Source organism: Cydia amplana, chromosome 1 (genome assembly GCF_948474715.1).
Source record: "Cydia amplana chromosome 1, ilCydAmpl1.1, whole genome shotgun sequence".
Lineage (NCBI taxonomy): Eukaryota > Metazoa > Arthropoda > Insecta > Lepidoptera > Tortricidae > Cydia > Cydia amplana.
Genome location: NC_086069.1, coordinates 27,742,706 through 27,763,988, shown reverse-complemented (window position 1 = coordinate 27,763,988; position 21,283 = coordinate 27,742,706). Strand labels below are relative to the sequence as shown.

Genomic DNA, 21,283 nt, shown 5'->3' with positions numbered 1-21,283 from the left:
GATCTCGTTCAAACCAATTTTCGGTGGAAGTTTACATGGTAATGTACATCATATATTTTTTTTAGTTTTATCATTCTCTTATTTTAGAAGTTAGGGGGGGGGGGGACACACATTTTACCACTTTGGAAGTGTCTCTCGCGCAAACTATTCAGTTAAGAAAAAAAATGATATTAGAAACCTCAATATCATTTTTGAAGACCTATCCATAGATACCCCACACGTATGGGTTTGATGAAAAAAAAAATTTTGAGTTTCAGTTCGAAGTATGGGGAACCCCAAAAATTTATTGTTTTTTTTTTATTTTTGTGTGAAAATCTTAATGCGGTTCACAGAATACATCTACTTACCAAGTTTCAACAGTATAGTTCTTATAGTTTCGGAGAAAAGTGGCTGTGACATACGGACGGACAGACAGACGGACAGACAGACGGACAGACAGACAGACAGACATGACGAATCTATAAGGGTTCCGTTTTTTGCCATTTGGCTACGGAACCCTAAAAACGGTCACCCATCCAAGTACTGACCCCGCCCGACGTTGCTTAACTTCGGTCAAAAATCACGTTTGTTGTATGGGAGCCCCACTTAAATCTTTATTTTATTCTGTTTTTAGTATTTGTTGTTATAGCGGCAACAGAAATACATCATCTGTGAAAATTTCAACTGTCTAGCTATCACGGTTCGTGAGATACAGCCTGGTGACAGACGGACGGACGGACGGACAGACGGACGGACGGACAGCGGAGTCTTAGTAATAGGGTCCCGTTTTTACCCTTTGGGAACGGAACCCCAAAAATGAAAATATTCGTCAGAAGAGAAGTCACACAATTATAAATGGATTGGACATTATGGAGGATGCAACTTCACATCGTTAAAACTTTAAAGCTCGAATACTTTTGCTAAAGTTGTCATGAGAATTAGCTTTTGTTGAGGAATATTGAGTAACGTTTTTAAATTAGGAAAGTGTTTCTAAATAATTGATTACGATTTGAAAAGAAAGATTACGGTTGCAAGAAAAATCTTCTACGATTTTGATAGCATACGCATTGCAAGTGTTATTTACAACTTTTACAAGTTTGACATTTAAAATAACACTTTGCACTGCGTGTACAATCAAAATCTTTGCAGACTTTTCTTTGTCTACCTCTAGTAAATTTTTATTCGGATTTATGTAATGTTTATGTACCTACGTGTTTGTTTTTTCAACGTCTCACTTTACGAGGTGTAAAAATAGGTCATAGTCGTACAGTAGGTACATCTTTTCAAGTCATCTTGAGCTTGAATAACGTTTAGGCGTGAGGATGATTAGTAAAATTATTCTGAAATGAGACATTATTTGTCAACAGTAACGCTGCTGCAGTCGCCCTCGGAATACGTTAATGTGATATATTCACAAACTTTATGTACCAGCAAGAAAATAATATAACCGCTCAACTCATCACCTCAGTAATAAGTTTAATATGAAGAGATTTACCAAGGGAACGGGAACGGCACAGTCGCCATCAGATATATCGGAGCGGCCAAGGTGCTCACAAATATCTGAACACGCCTCTATTGTCAAGGCGTTAAGTGCGTGTTCAGATATTTTGAGCACCTCGGCCGCTCCGATATATCTGATGGCGACTGTACAATGGGAAAGATTGTGCGAAACACGGTGGGAACACTGGGAACAGGCAACAATGGCGCGTATCGAGTTCGGAGCGTGGAAACGTCGTAAGCAAACCATTGTTTGCTGGTAATCATGTTACTGAACGATAGCTGACGGTTAGAGAGCGTTAGTGCAGTAGCGATACGAGTATACTTACCTACGGTGGTTTTCAAAACCAGCCGGGCTACCACATGCTTGACACGACAGTATCTCGCGGCGAGATAGACTACCCGTCCCTCTTTTGTTAACTTAGAAAAAGACGGGTAGTGTAGTGTATACGAGACGGGCGCGAGATAATGTCGCGCCAATCATGTGCTAGGAATGCAGGGACGACAACACAACGACGAAACAAAAAGAAGAAAAAGAAAAATGACCTCCTAGTCTAAAGGCTTCGTCACACAGGCGCGTTTTCCGGGCGCGGCGTGAGCGGGGCGCGCCGCTTTTACATATAAAATGCTCACGCCCCGCTCACGCCGCGCCCGGAAAACGCGCCTGTGTGACGAAGCCTTAAATCAGAGACGCTTTCCACGTCGATTTTCGTAAATTGACCCGCGTATTGGTCTCTATTGCACGCACATTATTATATTGCTGTCCCGCCCATGATACCGGTCAACCTCACTGTGCGAACTTGACATGTCAAATGCGTACTAAACTCTGAAAAATACTCTCTTCCTTGTCGTATCCTCCTGAGGGACGCATGAATGTGGACACTCTTCACCAGTGCTCTCCAAGCCTGCCTTGGGCCCAGTGCATGCTTATTAGCCTGCAATGTGGCGTTTGTCTCTGAAGTTATTCTTCTTCTTTTCGTGTCGAGGTTCCTTTTTCATACGATGGATGCCCATTAGGCAGCAGTGTTGACAGCCCTGGGGGCCGATTTTTGAATTTTGATCGCTCGATTTCGCGACTCGAAAATCGGTGGAAAACGGCGAAATACTAATTTTTGAAATACGAGCCATAGAAATTGGGAATCTAATGGTATTGACCACTCGTTTTCAATTCTATTAGTAGAATTTAGATGCCTAGCAGTGGAGATATTATTGAACGAAATACATGAAATCGAGCGGTCGAAATTAAAAAATCGGCCCCCTGGCTGTCGCGTCCCTCTAACGTTATTCTGTCCGCCCAACGCGAAAAATGCTAATAATCTGTATAACACCTGAAATATGCAGAAATACAGAGGTGGCAACTCTGTATGCTGAAATACTTATACTGGTACAATACAATACAACTCAGATGTTGCCACATAACTTTGTTATGTCTTCGCTTTTGTGCGGCGGCGTGCATACATCACACACGTATGCTTCCATTCCATTTAGAGATGGGTCGAATATTCGGTAATTATTCGGTATTCGGAAAGTTTTCAATGTTTGTATTCGGCCGAATTATTCGGTTAAGGTGTCGAAACTGTCGAATGTTCAGAAATATTTTTTTTATGTTTGTCTTGTTGCGACACTGTAAACTATAAACTACAGAACTTTTCAAGAACCGTAACACACTACCGCACTGCACCAAGGTCTCGTGCGGTGCGGTAGTGTGTTATGGCTATTTGGCTATTACTCTCTGCCAGGACCAGGATACGTCATCCCGTTGTTAAAACGCATTATGAGACATGTTGAATCTGTTTTGATTATTTGGCGAGGATTGAAAATTTGTCCCTTGTTTTTAGGAAATTGACAAAGAAGCGGTTAATATTTAGCTGCTAATGCAGGTAATTGAAGCGTTTTCGAATGGTTCATTAGTATTTATAGATGGACCAAATAGATCGGCCGAATTTTCGGTTCGGTAAGATAAACCGAACATTCGGCCGAATATTCGTATTAGTAAACTAAACTCCATATTCGGCCCATCTCTATTGCAAATAAATAGATCATAATCTACTCCACGTCTATGAACATTGGTTAGGCGTCGTTAATCTAATTATAATACATTATAGAAGCAATCAATATGTCCGAATTGTCCCATACAATAGGTAACATTAATTGATGGGCGTTTTCGTTTTAATTGCGTCTTCAAAGGCCGGTTAATTATGGTCTGTTATCAGTTATAAAACGGGAAGTTAGATGAGAATTTTTCTATTGTATCGAAAGTAACGCTTCTTATACTATTAGCTGTATGTTACCTCTTTACGCTAACTGCGGAACCGATTTATATGATGGACATAGGATAGTTCTTATTACGGAATTTATTACCGCACTAAGCGACCCGTCCCGGCTTCGCACGGGTTATACAAAACCTTAACAAATTATACACCTAAACCTTCCTCAATAATCACTCTACTGGCAGGTGAAAACCGCATGAAAATCCGCTCAGAAGTTTTTGAGTTTATCGCGAACAGGTGAGCGTCAGGATGACAGGACCATGATGGCTATTTATAACGAGTGTTACTCCAAGATTTAGTACCTATTTAGTACTATTTGGTACCTAACATCAACTATTTAGTACCTCAATAGAAATCGAGAAATATTGAAAATAAAGTGGCCAGCCATTCTGACGTCAGGTTGACAGGACCAAGTCCAGTTCCCCTATTTGTAGACGTTATATCGAATCCATCTTTTGACAAAGATTTAGTACCTATTTAGTACCTCTCATAATTATTCTTCTTATTTAATTTCGACTTAACGTAAAAAAGTTACAGCTAGAATAAACTTCGTATGTGCACAGTGGTGCAGCCAGTCAATGTGAACCGGGCCTAAAAGTTTGTTCAAAAGTTAATATTTTTGACTACAACATTTACTTTACGTTGTTTGGCCAATCCAAAATGAACCACGAGCGTAGTGAGTGGTTTGAAAGTGGAAGCTTGAGCATTGCGAGGATTTCAAGGCGTGAAGTTTAAACAATGTTTCTACCGAGTGACACACAACATTTTTGACCACACCAACTTGAGGGAAATACTCACTTAAAATTGAAAATCATCACTTAAAGTCTGTAGCGGCGATATATATTGAGAGGTCAAACTTAAATAAATCCAGAAGCGCCTTGGCGGACCGCGTGGTGGTCTGTGTATGGTGATTTGGAAATCCTCAGCTTTTATCGACAGCTGCATATATCCATGAGGGGCACTGGGTCACTGAGTAGTTTCTGGTTGATTTTCACTTAAATTGCAGCGACAGAACTCGAGATATGAATTATTTTAAACGGAGCGCGGAGCGAAAGAGGGAAATACTCACTTAAAATTGGAAATCATCACTAGAAGTCAATTTTACCAGCCAACATGAGTAAATAACTCGAATTTATTACATACATACATATAATTGTATATTATATTGTATACATACCTACATATAAAGAAATTATCAAATTAGTTTTTCAGAATGCTAATACAGTTCTTTACCAAACTCCTTTTCCCGTATTGCCTAGGTATTTTTGGAATTTTTAGTCACTCCTCCATACGCTACCTTTTCTACTAAACTTTGAGAAGACATTACTAGGCTTATAATTTACTTATAATAAAAATAAAAATATGTAAACAAACGTTAAGCATTAAGGTTTCAGATCACATAATAATAAAAAATGTGGGATGTTGATTCGATAGTTGTTTCAGCGAACGGTCTAATAGCGAAGAGTCTCGACCAACATCTTGAGGGACTCTCGCTAGGTGGTTGGATCAAGGGCCAGATGCAGAAGGCGGTGATCTTGGACACGGCGCGGATAGTCCGCCGGTTCCTCTCTCTGCGGCCCTGACCACCGGTAGCTTGGGCCTTGCCCCGCTGCCGGCGGCACCCAAGGTTAGGTTTTTTTATATTGTGTTTATATGTATTTTTTATTGTTTTGTAAGTGTTTTGATATTTTACTTTTATATTCATATTTCAAATAACCTAATCTACGAAATTAAATGAATAAAAAAAATAGCATTACTTCAACTTTTTACAAAACCTTTAATATCTCCGAAACTAGAAACCCTCATAAGGTACCTTTTCTCGTGGAACGTAACACATTGACTTTGTTCCGTCGAGGAACAGATTAGTATTAATTTATTTCTATGCATATTTAGATTGGTATTTTTCTTACATACAAAGCAACACAATTAGGATAGAATATATTTTCATGTATGTTAGCGAGATATTTTTGAGCTGGCAACTACATTCATCTCAAAGCCCTTCCTTCCGGCGCGACATATGACCGCGCCACCTAGCGAAGATAAAAAAAAAACTTCTCCTGCCGTTGAATCGAAATGGCCGCGATCGCTCCGCGCTCCGTTTAAAATAATTCATATCTCGAGTTCTGTCGCTGCAATTTAAGTGAAAATCAATTAAAGTAAATTATAAGCCTAGTAATGTCTTCTCAAAGTTTAGTAGAAAAGGTAGCGTATGGAGGAGTGACTAAAAATTCCAAAAATACCTAGGCAATACGGGAAAAGGAGTTTGGTAAAGAACTGTATTAGCATTCTGAAAAACTAATTTGATAATTTCTTTATATGTAGGTATGTATACAATATAATATACAATTATATGTATGTATGTAATAAATTCGAGTTATTTACTCATGTTGGCTGGTAAAATTGACTTCTAGTGATGATTTCCAATTTTAAGTGAGTATTTCCCTCTTTCGCTCCGCGCTCCGTTTAAAATAATTCATATCTCGAGTTCTGTCGCTGCAATTTAAGTGAAAATCAACCAGAAACTACTCAGTGACCCAGTGCCCCTCATGGATATATGCAGCTGTCGATAAAAGCAGAGGATTTCCAAATCACCATACACAGACCACCACGCGGTCCGCCAAGGCGCTTCTGGATTTATGTAAGTTTGACCTCTCAATATATATCGCCGCTACAGACTTTAAGTGATGATTTTCAATTTTAAGTGAGTATTTCCCTCAAGTTGGTGTGGTCAAAAATGTAGTGTGTCACTCGGTAGAAACATTGTTTAAACTTCACGCCTTGAAATCCTCGCAATGCTCAAGATTCCACTTTCAAACCACTCACTACGCTCGTGGTTCATTTTGGATTGGCCAAACAACGTAAAGTAAATGTTGTAGTCAAAAATATTAACCTTTGAACAAACTTTTAGGCCCGGTTCACATTGACTGGCTGCACCACTGTGCACATACGAAGTTTATTCTAGCTGTAACTTTTTTACGTTAAGTCGAAATTAAATAAGAAGAATAATTATGAGAGGTACTAAATAGGTACTAAATCTTTGTCAAAAGATGGATTCGATATAACGTCTACAAATAGGGGAACTGGACTTGGTCCTGTCAACCTGACGTCAGAATGGCTGGCCACTTTATTTTCAATATTTCTCGATTTCTATCGCGGTACTAAATATTTGATGTCAGGTACCAAATAGTACTAAATAGGTACTAAATCTTGGAGTAACACTCGTTATAAATAGCCATCATGGTCCTGTCATCCTGACGCTCACGCGAACAGACAGATGCGGCGGGGGACTTTGTTTTATAAGATATATAGTGATAGATATCATTTCTCAACGATTAACAGACTGACACAATACGACCAAGCTTAAATCATACCGCGCGTGCCTCTCGTGATCGGATTGAATGAAAGATCGTTATAACAATGGGTTCTATAATAGTTTCATGACCGGCGACGGTTACAGCATGCCCGTGCCGCATGCGATGCAATCATAACTCTTCGCTAATGAATGCGTCGCGCGACGTCCTCTGCGTTTCGGCTGTGCTTTCTATTTTATAAGCCTGTGACTATCGTTAAATTTAGAATTTATTTAGTTTTGGTAAAAAGCGGTGGTGGCCGAGTGGATATGACGTCAGACTTTCAAAAAACATTGCCAACCCGCGTGCAAAGCCGAGGCGGATCGATAGTCATTTCCAAAAGTATGGACACTGTGAATGTCATCACACGCTTAGTGTGGTAGGGCACAGCACAGCGGATGTCATTCCAGATTTAGAGCAGAGCCCAACTGCGGAAGTACCTTCTTACAGAAAACCGCAGCCAAATAACACCAGAGTTAGACCGGATCTATATCTGAATCCCTAAAGTCTTTTTTCCTATCTTTGCATTCCCTAATACTGTTTGTCATAATGATCAGTTGTCCTAACACTAAAACCCCTAGCTATGGTTTCCCTAATTATTGATTACTTATCCTAATGTTATTAAGCATATTTTCTTTTTATCGAGGGTCGCAGTTCTAACCCTAACCTAACCCACTTTTGTCGCAGCAAGTTCTAAAACCTAACCATTTTTCAGAACCTTACATTATGGAAAATAATCGTTATGTCAATTGATCGTTAGGGCATGTGCCCATTAGGACAAACCAGTTAGGGCAAGTGACTTTAGGACACACATTGTTAGGGATTCAGAATGACACCCAGTTAGACCAAGGTAAATCTGCAACAATTTTGATAGCACACGCAGTGCAAGTGTTATTTCAAACGTCAAACTTTTATGGAATTATGATGTACAAATAATACTTGCACTGCGTGTGCTAGGTAACAAAATCGTTGCAGACTTATCTTGGTCTAAATCTAGATCAATAGCCACTCGAATGTCATATTATGGACGATAAAAATGGCGCAGCACTTCGAGTTTCGGTTACGCTTGGATAAAATCATTCAGCCGAAACTCTTGCGCTACAGAATTCGTCGTGACAGAAGCGATAAATTCGATGCGACAGTGCGACACGAGGCTTAGCATTAGCGTGACAGTATCTCGCGGGCGATATTATGCTGACCGTTGTGTGTGTGTGTGTGTGTGTGTGTGTGTGTGTGTGTGTGTGTGTGTGTGTGTGTGTGTGTGTGTGTGTGTGTGTGTGTGTGCGTAACTGTTTTTAGGGTTCCGTACCCAAAGGGTAAAAACGGGACCCTATTACTAAGACTCCGCTGTCCGTCCGTCTGTCACCACTGTCACCAGGCTGTATCTCACGAACCGTGATAGCTAGACAGTTGAAATTTTCACAGATGATGTATTTCTGTTGCCGCTATAACAACAAATACTAAAAACAGAATAAAATAAAGATTTGAGTGGGGCTCCCATACAACAAACGTGATTTTTGACCGAAGTTAAGCAACGTCGGGCGGGGTCAGTACTTGGATCGGTGACCGTTTTTTTGCTTGTTTTGCTCTATTTTTTGTTGATGGTGCGGAACCCTCCGTGCGCGAGTCCGACTCGCACTTGGCCGGTTTTTAATTCTTTAATTAAGGCTTCGTCACACAGGCGCGTTTTCCGGGCGGGTCGTGAGCGGAGCGTGAGCGTTTTATATGTAAAAGTAGCGCGCCCCGCTCACGCCCCGCCCGGAAAACGCGCATGTGTGACGAAGCCTTTAATGAAACGACCGCCTCTGGGATCGTTACTGTCGCGGTGCACTCGTGCTAAGCCTAGGAGTAGGACATCTATGGCCCACTTACACCATCCCACTAACCCGGGGTTAAGCGGTTAAACCGTTAACCCAGAGTCAAATTGTACTGGTAACCATGGTAACTCCAGGTATAACCGGTTAACCCCGGGATAGTGGAATGGTGCAAGTGGGCCTACAACTGTCGCTTGCTCTATGTATTAAGTCGCAAGTATCTGTGTCCTCACCACTTAAACGACTAGTATTGTACAATTGTGGATCTTAACATCACTAAATGGTAATGTACAAGCAACAAACATAACATTACCTATCGCAATAGGTATTAGGTACGCTCAGGGTACGCTACAACAAAATATTATGGTACATCGGTCCCATGAATCACAAAAACTGGTGTCATTTCAAAATCGACTACAACTAAAACTATTCGTCGCTCGTTCATTATTAAAACTACCTAAAGTAATGAGTTTTCGAGAGTCACTGATAAAAGAACTGTTAAGAAAAAGCGCTAATCGCTACGCTTTCGGCTCTACGGAAGACCTATTAGAAACGGTGAGTTTTTGCAGCGACTGTCACTTGTCGTTCCCGCTATTCAGCTAGGGTTACCAGACGACAGGAATTTTCCTGACATTTCAGGAATTTTGGCCGTTTGTCAGGAATGTTAGTCAGCGATATGAGCGTCAGGAAAAATATTCGAAAATCAGGAATTTTGTCAGGTAATTCAAAATTTGTATTGTCTGGCAACGTGGCAACCCTATTAATTCAGCGCTGCCTAATACTAGTAGATACCATAGATGGTTAGGATCCTATAGATGTGCTATACCGCGAGAGACAAAACATACGCAATGCGACACTATGATTGGTCGAATTTACTCCGTAATAACCCGTACTAAATTTGTGGGTGACGGTGGGGAAAAAAAAAATTGTGAGACTGTGACAAGGAAAAACAATAACAGCGGTTTCTCTGCTACTCCTACCGAAAGATACATAAGACTATCCCGTTCGGTCATTTCCCCCCACCATAGATACAGTTGTACCCGGTTTCTAATGGTGACACGTCCTCGTAGATCAAAAGGGTACCAAATGCAGACGTTCTGCATACAGATACAAAAAGGTATTGAACCAAGGAATATTATTTGGTTAAAGATCTCTTCGAATTTCGATATAAGGAAACGCGAAAATGTCTTCGTCCGAGAAATAAAATGCCAGAGAACTAATACTTTCTTGTGTCAAAATAACAAATGATCAAAAAAAGGTCAAAGGTCTTTTCAAACAACATGGACGATGCCAAATTTAACTGATAATAAACTTTATTGCTACGACGTTAAGGTTTCTTTTCAAACTATATGAACGATGGTACTATAGTAGACGCAAACCAAACTAAGACCGGGGTCGTACTTCTCATTCGCACTCGCGTGGTCGTAGGTAGGGTGAGAGAGATAGTGATATGACCCCAGCCGTCAGTATTGTTTGCCTCTACCATCATCATATAGTACCAATAGTACCATCGTTGATGTAGTTTGAAAAGAAACCTTAACATCATAGCAATAAAATTTATTATCTGTTAAATTTGGACAGTGCCTACATAAGCAGTATAAAGAGTAATAAATGAAAATTAGTCCCATGTTTGTTCAACTTCAAGTGGGCTGTTGGGAAATCAAAAAAATTAACCTTTTTTACACTGAAAAGAAGGTAATTCTGGAGTTTGAGGTTTATTAAGTTAAGCCGCTGGTGGGTTTTAGGTTATATGTATACCTAGACAAAATAATAAATAAGACGTAAAGTTGAGAAACGGTTTTTTTTATAATACTTATGCCTTAATGCAAATTGCAAGAATACATAAAATAGTTATTAGATTACCTACTGGCACCATTCCACTAACTCGGGGTTAACCGGTTACACCTGGAGTTACCATGGTTAATTACATGGTTACCAGTACAATTTGACACTGTGTTAACGGTTTAACCGCTTAACTCCGGGTTAGCGGGATGGTGCAAATGGCGCTAAAGGGTTAAATCTGTAATCTTAGTTTTTGAAGCGAAAACTTCTTTAGCGGCGCTGTGCACTTTTTCAGGTGGGGAAAAAATGTTAAACTCGCGAGAGATGATGTGACATGTGACCGTAAGACGGACACGTGACCTGATCGAAAAACTGTTACATGTAATGTCATTGAGTCTTTCTTTATTGATTTAAATGCCATCTAGTGAGTTTCGCTCTAACTGGTATTAATATAACTCGAGTACTAATAGTGATGTGCTTAGGGGTTTCAAGAAATGCGACGAAATAACGCTAGATGGCGTTAACCTCAATTGTACATAGTGCACTTTGCACTAGTTGAGTTTTCACTTCTGTCGGCACTCCCGGAGTGCAACCCGATGTTTTTTTTTTTTCATTAAACCTACGGAACTATAACTAACGTTTTCGTCTGCGGAGAGCAAACCTAACTACAGATGTACAGATTGAATTTAATAAAAAATAAAAGCGAATTGAATTCTTGGTCGAAGGCTTCGAGCTTCAGACCGCATCATAACCGATCCGCTACGCGTTTGGCAACTTTTACAAATGAGAACGAGTCGAGATGCGCACCTGCATACGGGCGCTATTACTATCGCTCACATACACACTATCTGGCAACTTATACTTTGTGCACTCGTATTTGCGTTATTTGACACATGACACTGACAACAGCAATAGAACGTAAAATATCTTGCACATCGAAATTACAAAGGAAGACAATTGCACTGCGAACGTTTACGTTCTACGTCTTTTTTTAGGGTTGGCCGGCAGAGATGCGATTTATTTGAAATACTTCTATTTAAAATGCAAATACAAAATGCAAAATACCTATTTTGTATTTTGCATTTAAATGCCTTTTAGTAAAAAACATTTTGTATTTTATTTGAAATACTTTTCGAGATGTATTTTGCATTTTTAATATTCATTTCAAAATGCAAAATACTTTGTGATTAAGTTTAGCCAACATTACCAGTCAAACAAAATGAAATGAACGAATGACGCTTGTATTGCCGAATTTGACCGATAGAGGCGCCTGCTAGCCATGCGCGCCCTTTTTTTTTTGGTCAGAGTGCGCGCCTTATAGCCGTTTAGACTCGCGGCGCGTCTCGTGTAGTCATGCGCAAAATGTGTCACTAAAAAGAAAAGATTGATATGCATCTTTCGTACGCTCTGAAGTACTTCACTCCTTTAGTTCACTAGTTCAGTAGCTCAACAGATCCATATATATCAATAGTACTGGTTTCATTTCTCTCATTTGCGGATATATTGAGTTGAGTGAAGAATTTGATACATAATTTCATTCAATACGAATCACTCAAACAAATTAATTTATGAATCGTAGGTTTAACATGGCGTCCTTGTTACTCTCTAAGCAAATGAGCAAGTAAATGAAAAGGTTTATAAACTGAACTGCTGAAGTCATCATCTTCCTCGCGTTGTCCCGGCATTTTTGCCACGGCTCATGGGAGCCTGGGGTCCGCTTGGCAACTAATCCCAGTAATTGGCGTGGGCACTAGTTTTTACGAAAGCGACTGCCATCTGACCTTCCAACCCAGAGGGTAAACTAGGCCCGTATTTGGATTAGTCCGGTTTCCTCACGATGTTTTCCTTCACCGAAAAGCGACTGGTAAATATCAAATGATATTTCGTACATAAGTTCCGAAAAACTCATTGGTACGAGCCGGAGTTCGAACCCGCGACCTCCGGATTGAAAGTCGCACGCTCTTACCGCTAGGCCACCAGCGCACAAACTGAACTGCTGAAGTAAAGAACTAAATGAATCCGAACTGAACTAGTGAATGAACGAGTGACATCAAGTGAAGTACTTCAATTGAATCTTTCATTCGCGAACTACCCATGTCTAGTCTAGTGGCTCGCCTCGACACAATCGCATTCGGCTTGTCATTCGGTTATAAACCTTATGCTGTGCCGTTAGTGTTTAAATTATATTAGCTCGACGAGCTTGCGAGCCACGAGAGTATAACCCGGCTATTATGTCTGACTAGTGTCAATCTCAAACGAAAACGACGAACATTATCTATTATATCGCTATTCTCATGATAAGTACCTAAAATAAATAAAAATATCTGAGATTTGGTCAAAAGGTATTTTATTTTGATAAAGTATTTTGAAAATACCTATTTTGCATTTAGCATTTGAAATACAAAACGCAAAACTATTTGGTATTTTGCATTTGAAATAGTAAATCTGAAAAGCATTTTGCATTTTGTATTTAAATGCTTTTTTTAAACCATTTTGTACATCTCTGTTGGCCGGACACCACCGTTATGAAACTTATGAATCGGTAGTCGTCTAAGTAAATCGATATACATTTTTCATTTTAGGTCGCAACAGTTCAATTCAATTCAATGTTTTATTCATAAAATATAAATTTTACGCGTCAAATTTTTAAACATTATTAAATCTAGGTAAATTTTGTTATAAATCATTCATATTACAATAGTTATTAGATATTTATAACTAAGCATTATTAAATGTATTATATCTTCTTATTATTATTTATTAACCATATAATTCTAGCTTTATTTAAATTTCAAACAAAAATTCATTAAACGTCACAATTCGATACCTCGCTTGCTGTGACAATCGATTTGGGTTTGGGTACAATATGTCAGTCATAATGTGTAAAATAACGCAAATAAGAATAATTCCACTATAGCAATTTTTGACGTCAACAAATGTGCTACAACTTATCATATTGGCAACTTATCTCCAATACATTTTAGGACCAAAAATCTAATTTGGAAACAGACCTGTTACGTTTTTGGGGACTTACCATAGGGTATTTGACTACTAATCAAATCAGGTTCTTTTTTCGAACTGTCAAAACGGTTTTGGTACTATGGAATTTATATGAAACACTAGCATGTGACGTCACAATCAAATAACCTACTCTTTATAGTTTTATAGGTACGGATTTTAAAATAGAAATTGTGTCTAAAAATAACTGCTGTCAACTTTACCCAGTTCTGTAATATTTTGTATAGGTATAGGTACACGGTACACCAGTATAGAGCCCGTACCATGAGTCACTGACAGTGTCAAAACTGACATTTACGTTATCGAGAACGTAATTTACTTTCTATACATCTCGTTTGCACAAATATGCGAGTACGAGCGAGATGTATAGAAAGTAAATTACGTTCTCGACGGCGTTTATGTCAGTGCCAAATAGGGCTTGCAATTCGAATATTCGAATATGTCGAATATTCGACCTGTTTTGATATTCGAATATTCGGCCGCTCAGGTTTCGATCTAGGCTATAAAAAGATCTATGTCATCCGCTGTAGTTACAGTTTCTGTGTGTTTTCCGGGTATTTACTGTGAATGAGGAACGATAGGTACCGAAATACGAAGGAAATAATATTTTTACTGTATTCCTCTCGATAGACTTCGTGAATAAAGTGAAACCTAACTCAATTTAAAAGAAAACGAAATCAAAAAGTACCTATGTTATTTTTACGGTGCGTAAGTTTTAAGTTAAAGGGTCATTCTGTTTATTCAGTACAAGCGTACGTTAAGCGAATTTTTGAAGTCTAAACCTTGCCACTTATGGCAATTCTCAAATGTAATCATACCAAACCTGCCCAACTTGGTCACCCATTTACCACCCATTAGTCAACTAACTTTTTCTCTTAAATATTCCAATATTATATAATTAGCCGACCATTAGGAATAAAAACTTGCCAAAACAAATAAATTCAATAAAGATTCAAAATACAATGGAATTAAAAGCCTTTTTACAGGCCTCTGAGAGACTACATGTTAATTTAAATCGGAAACTAATTACCTACCTACTAAAAAAAATATCTTACATACCTAGGTGTTTGGATGGTTAAAGTTATATTATTTCACGCAACTACGCATTTATAATAAGTTTTATCTAGAAATATTAAATACGTCTAATTTTGGCGTTTTACTTGTTTTTATAAATGTGGGCATTGAGATGATAAAATCTAGTCAATTAAGTGGATTTCTGCCAAATATCTTTAGTTTTAGCAATATGTGAAAAAAGCTTTTGAATAAAACGATAATAAACCGATTTCTCGTTCCTTTTCTTAATTTTTATAATATTCTAATAATTATTCGAATATTCGAATACGTCGTCGGAAAAAGTCGAATATCTGAAAGTTTCGAATATTTGCAATCCCTAGTGCCAAACTGATGGTAGCCGTATAGGCCAATTTTTAAAGGTCAAGTTACACTGGATTTCTCAAAAAGCCAAGTCTGCGCTCACGCAAGCCGCTCGACCAATGAGAATACAGCCTCAGACCGGTTTTTGATCAACATGATTTCACTCGCTATCTCAAATCGTACGGGCCTATAACTGATCATCGGTAGACCTTATACATTTGGAGTAAGGTATAATCTCGGTCAAACTCTGTCGCCAAAAGACAGACGTTGATGCCTTATAACACTGACCATTGGTAAGTAGACCTTACATCTTTGGATCAAGGTTTAATCTCGGTCAAACTCTGTCGTCGAATAACAGACGTCGATGCCTAGAACAACATTGACTATTGCTAGAACTTATGACGCTGGAATAAGGTATATTATTGGTCAAACTGCGTAGAAAGAAATTTGTATATTTAGCACGATTCACAAAAAGTTACTAGACAAGTTTACAAATGTCCTCTTTAAGAATGGTTTTAATGGTTTTGTTGGTCTGTGTGTGTGTGTTTTAATTAGATTCCGTTAACTTTAAAAAAGTTAATTGTTTTGGTCAAATTAAGTTAATTATTAAGGTACCGGGGCAAGATATTGGTTGTTCTGTACGGTGAGTTTTCATTAGTGGAATGTATTTAAAAAAAAAAATTATAAAATTAATTTTCTATTTGCAAATAACAAACAAAACATTTTGAAATCTAACGAGCCACGGAGGTTTGAAATTAGCAAATTCCTAAGCATTTTGCTTAATAACCCATATTATTGTAGAATACGCCTCGAAGAACACAGAAAGTACAAAAACATTACTTGGTACAGTCCTAATCCTAACCTATTCCACCCGAAATAGTACCGCACACAATACAAGGTGAACAACATACATAATATATACACTATGTACATTATACAAGGTATAACAAACACCGTTACTTCTGTAAATGTACACAACAACATGCCAAAATCAGAAAGAACACTGCAAATACCTAGCCGAGCAACCAGACGTATACAGATGTCCTTAAACTGGTAATACGAACAAAAAGTTAGGTACTATCCGTACTATTCTTGTCACCAGATGTCTTGTCTATATATGCACCTCACATTTCGGTTGGTTTACGAAGGCCAATAAAAATAAGTAAAGCAAGAATATTGTATATAAGCGTTAATAGCACCTGCGGGCTGCGAGCTTTGGCCTTCGATTTGACCAAAGACACGTCAATATCAGGACATACAACTGCACACAAAATGACAGACAACCATAATATATAATCACTACCTTATATAGTACATAAGTAGCGCCATTATTGTGTGTAACATGCAGGGTATGCCAGCTAAAAAACCTTGTAGACAACAGGGACCTTTTTCAAATAACTTAGCTGCCAAGTTTCGATTCTTGACAGTTACAACTTTCATCTAAATTCGATATTATTACAATGTTACTACATTACAAACGCTTGTCTAGCATGAAGAATGAACTGTCTGAGATGCCATTTCAAGTCAACAAAAGAGGCCAATATTGAATAATGTGGTAAAAAAGGAACGTTTGGTAAAATATAAACCTTAGATTAGAGGATATAACTAAACGGAGTAGCCATTAACAGGCGTTCCCCTCTGTGGAAAATAGACGGCCGATGGTCATACACAATGTATGGACTGACGTTTATCTGACATGGCTATTTTCACGTTACGAATACATTTGACGTGCCCCTCCCCCGCAAAAATCGGCAGACTGTTTTGTACAGAAAATTACAGACAAGGCGTCTCCGTTTGGTTATATCCTCTAAGATATAAACTGATAAAAAGCACCTGCGTGGGTGCCAACATTTCAGTATGTTTCTATACTAGACACTAACTAAGGTTGAAAATTACAAATAATATAGGTTCAGGTGACCTCCAAGATAATATATTTTTCGCTTTATTACAAAGGAGTAAGGTAAAAAAGTGTAAACTAAACATACATCGGACTTCTGTTTAACCAATTGTTTACCCGAAAAAAGTAGACATATGTTGGCCGTATCCGTTTCACAAAGTACGAATTTTGAGCCAATGATTTTTTTACACGACAATCGTACATCGACAAACGGCAAACGAAAATAAAGAATGTATCGCGATGTGAGATGCTGCGAAAACTCATGTGACTATTTCCTTACATTACTTGAGTTTGTCATCGTGATTGATAGATGTGACCAAAGATTGTCATCGTGGGCTCGTGGCTAGGGCCTGCTTCATCATCAACCCAGAGGATGTTGCAGTTGTTAGTAACCGGGATTTTTATTTTATTTTAAAATTTTGAATTAAAAAATAAAAAGCTTGCCACTTACTTTTTTCTCCACTACCAACTGTTGGTTATTTCTACTCAGAATCAAAAGGACTAATTCTTTAAAAAGGATAAAAAAGTGTCCGAAAAAAAAATGTCTACGTGACGGTACAAAACATATATATTGTATAGACCGTCACAAAACTGACACCCAAAATGTGTATGAAATACGACAGGGACGCTATTTCTCTTGTTTTTAATCAATAGTCCTCATAATTCTGAAATGACCCAACCCAAAAGTTAGCATTTCGAAAAAACGTAACTGGCACTTTCTTTCTGTTAACTCCCACCTCTTGTGGAAACCATTGGTGGAAACATGATTATTAAAGTGCAAATATGGTGAACAAAGCTTTACGATATATTCATTAAGTACTTCCATTACTGAAATGGTGGTGTATTGAGCTTATTCTGTTTCTGACAAATTAAGTGTGCATTGTTATTGTTGTTCGTGTATTATCAATTATCAAATTACCAATTTCGCTTTGTGGAATTATTGTATGTGCGGTCAAATTTGATGTGTGTGGATTCAGTGCCACTGCGTACCTTGTCACAGCGACAATAATAGGTATGAGAATCCTGAGAGGCTTCTATAATGGATTTTCATTGTTATATCAAATATCTTGAATGTACTTTGGGACTTTGGGTTACATCTTGGAGGTGACATTGGTCGGTTTCATGTCTAAAACACACACGTGGTAGAATTTGTCCAAGAGATCACCTGCCTAAGTTCTTTTATATGGTAAACGAATCTGATGCAGCCATTACAAAGGGTATAAAAAAACACGAAGTGAAATTCCAGGTATACCTATACCTACATGAGTATTGTTAATCTTCGGAATCCATATTTTTTTCAAATAGCTTGGGTACGGTGACAGCCTCAATCTGGCTTCACAATACATTTTTTCGTTTTAAGGTTATAAATTGTATGGAGATGATAGCTGTTACTGTACCCAAGCTACTAGCTAGCGCTAGCTGTACTAGCTAGCGTACCTGATCTACAGTATAGATAGGTAGTACATTTTTTTAAAGGTGTCGAAATTTTACTTTTCAGAGTTGTTCATAACAATCGGACATCTTACAAAGGTCTAACTAGCTAATTCAATTTCACAAAATCAAAACGGTGAGGAATTTGATAAATTTAAAACCCCATGGCTACAGTAGTAGGAACTGGGCAGTATTGGATAAACGCATTCCAGTGCCACTTTAAACTAGGTATTCCAATTCTCATTCGAAGCTAGGTTCAATAATTGGACCTGAAGTCTGGAATTTAACTGGATCGTGTGAATTGTGAAGTAGGTAAACCGGCGTTAAACTCACCTATAGTCAGCAGCAGAACTTGCTAAACGGGCCAGGTGTTCAAAATGATATTGACGCGACGTTATTGTTAAGGGAATAAGAGCGCGTCAAGGTAATTTTGAACACCTCACCCACTTAGCAACTTCTGCTGCTGACTGTACATGTCTAAAGCAGAAATTCCCATAATTCGACCTTTAAAACGTGTCCTTGATTTGAAATGACCCTGATAGTGCATTATCATAGGAAGATACTTGTAGGCATTCGGTGCGAGCGTGATGCACTGAGGATAATGTCAATTCAATATCACATTTGTAAAGATCAAATGCCACTGCAGCGATTTACATATTTTTAAACAGCTGCCTAAATATGATTCAAGTTTTGTTAATAAGAATGAAAGGAAGCCATAAAAATATTACTTAATCATCCGGGATTGACGTAAAAAGGTTGGTGAATCCTGGCCTAAAGGTAACGCGGGGAGAAAAGAAACCCCACTGCATTCAAGTGTCAGGGGTGCAAAACATTCATTTGCTGTGAGTGAGTAGGCACCTATGCTAGGTACCTGTCTGCCTATTGAAATAACGCTATAAAAGCTCTTAAAATATGAGTGTAAAATAGCCGGTTCATTATCTAATTCCATTATTAACTATGCATTAAATAGAGCCTTAAAATAATCGTTATACAATGGAACCAGTTAAAACTGTGAACGAATTAAAGGAGGTATGTGTTTAAATTTGTATTTACTTACCTAAAAAAATAGTCTCAATTCAAGATAAGTAGGTACTTAAGTATTTAAGTTTGTATGTAACTCAACAGTTTCTTGAACCAACTAAGCAAACACAAGTTTACTATTTAACAACAATGAATTCAGCATGGCATATTTAGAATTACATAGAAGTGCCGTAACCTGGCACATAACCTACATCATCTTCAATCCATGTACATGCATATTTAAAAACGGCCGTTCTTCATTCGTCACGCTAGCTAGGTTATTAATGTTATGAAATAGACATTTAGTAATAATTTCCAATACAAATAGCTAAGTAATGACTTTTACTCGCCGTCAACACTAACTATAAACATTCCGATATACATCCGTTTAGCGAATATCGAGTAATATTCAACAGTTGAAGAATTTTAAAAGTAAGTGGCAAGGCAAGCAACGCGGTTGCGTTGCGAAGCGAGCCGAGCCGTGAGACTGAGACTGAGTCAGTGGCAACCCGGTTGCCGCAACCGCTTACCTGCACACAACAGGAACAAAGTAACCGGTGAAAGCACTCTGCTGGTCCCCATGGCGCTGCGGCAACTTTCTAAACAATGATTAACACTTCTTAAACAAATCCTACGCTCCCATCTTGCTGCAACACTTTTGTTTTTACTTAACTCCAACTTAACTGTTCGCACACAACACTGAGAACCCGTTAGCACTTTAATTCAACACTTTATTCCAAATTCGAGTCACGAAACCTTTTATTTCAACACTTCGCACTTTTGAGAATACGTTATCTCATTTTCAAATTCCGTATGTAAACAGTTGAGCGCGAAATTTTAGCAACGTAGCAGCAGACCGCACGTCACTCGCGAGCGGCGGTTGGCTCAAGGCTGACAAGCCTGATGCGCCCGAGCGAGACGACGATAAAAGCGAGACGAAACAAGAAATAAAGTTTACTGTGTAGTGGCAACAACGCGCCAACGCCATTACCTGACGCGCCACTGGAAAGTAGACTGGCGAGTCAACCACTAGATGGCGCGGTCCGCCATCTTTGAATAATACATGTGGCTTTTATCCACGCTGCACATCTTCAAGTGGTTGGCCCTATTGAACTATTTCTAGAGTTTGATAGGTTTTATGTACGCCTTTAGATTTATGGTAGTAGGTAAATGGATTTCAATTCAAACTATTATTTTAATGTTCTACTTAATGCATTAGGTTCATGTAACACACCTATTAGCCACGCAATTTATTGTGTGACTTACGTTACACAGTGGAATGTAGAAGTATGCCTAGTGGTAAAAACTACTTATTTCAATGATTAGGTAACAGTATTTTATTGAAATTTATGCAGCAAGCGAAACTTAGAAATTCTTACTTTATGTAAAATACCTACTTAAGTAGGTACCTAGATAATAATTAAAAAATGTATAATAGCTTACAAAGACAGCGTTGGTACCTACCTACTTCAAACATCAATGTACCTATATATTTAAGGGGATATATTTTAATTGCAGGACATTTATTTTCATTTTACTACCGGAAAACCAATAGGTAAGTAACGAGATTTTATAATTTCATTAAAGGTGGGGTGCCAACAACCCTATTACTAGGCCTGCACCCTCCGTCAATTTATTAAAAAAGTAAATACATATAAATCGAAGATATTGGCCAAGTTTCTTCGTGGTAAGTAGGTACTTACTTATTTGAAAAAGGTGCAAAGTTTCGAATCACTGATCAGAAATTGACTGGGACAGATTATTGAATTGAAACGAAAATGTGTCGATAGGTAATTGGTTTTTACAGATTGCTCCAAGAAAAAAAAAGCGGCCAAGTGCGAATCGGACTCG

General features: G+C 38.3%; 1 protein-coding gene across 1 annotated transcript in view; it reads right to left on the bottom strand.

The window, feature by feature from the left end:
- The window catches only part of LOC134652375 (hemicentin-2), a 144,597-nt gene extending 124,259 nt beyond the window's left edge, over nt 1-20,338 (bottom strand). Inside the window, exon 1 of the mRNA XM_063507553.1 lies at nt 19,963-20,338. Coding sequence (XP_063363623.1) covers nt 19,963-20,014 — 52 coding nt within the window. The 5' untranslated portion in view covers nt 20,015-20,338. The remainder of the gene's footprint in view (nt 1-19,962) is intronic.
- Between the last annotated feature and the right edge of the window lie 945 nt (nt 20,339-21,283).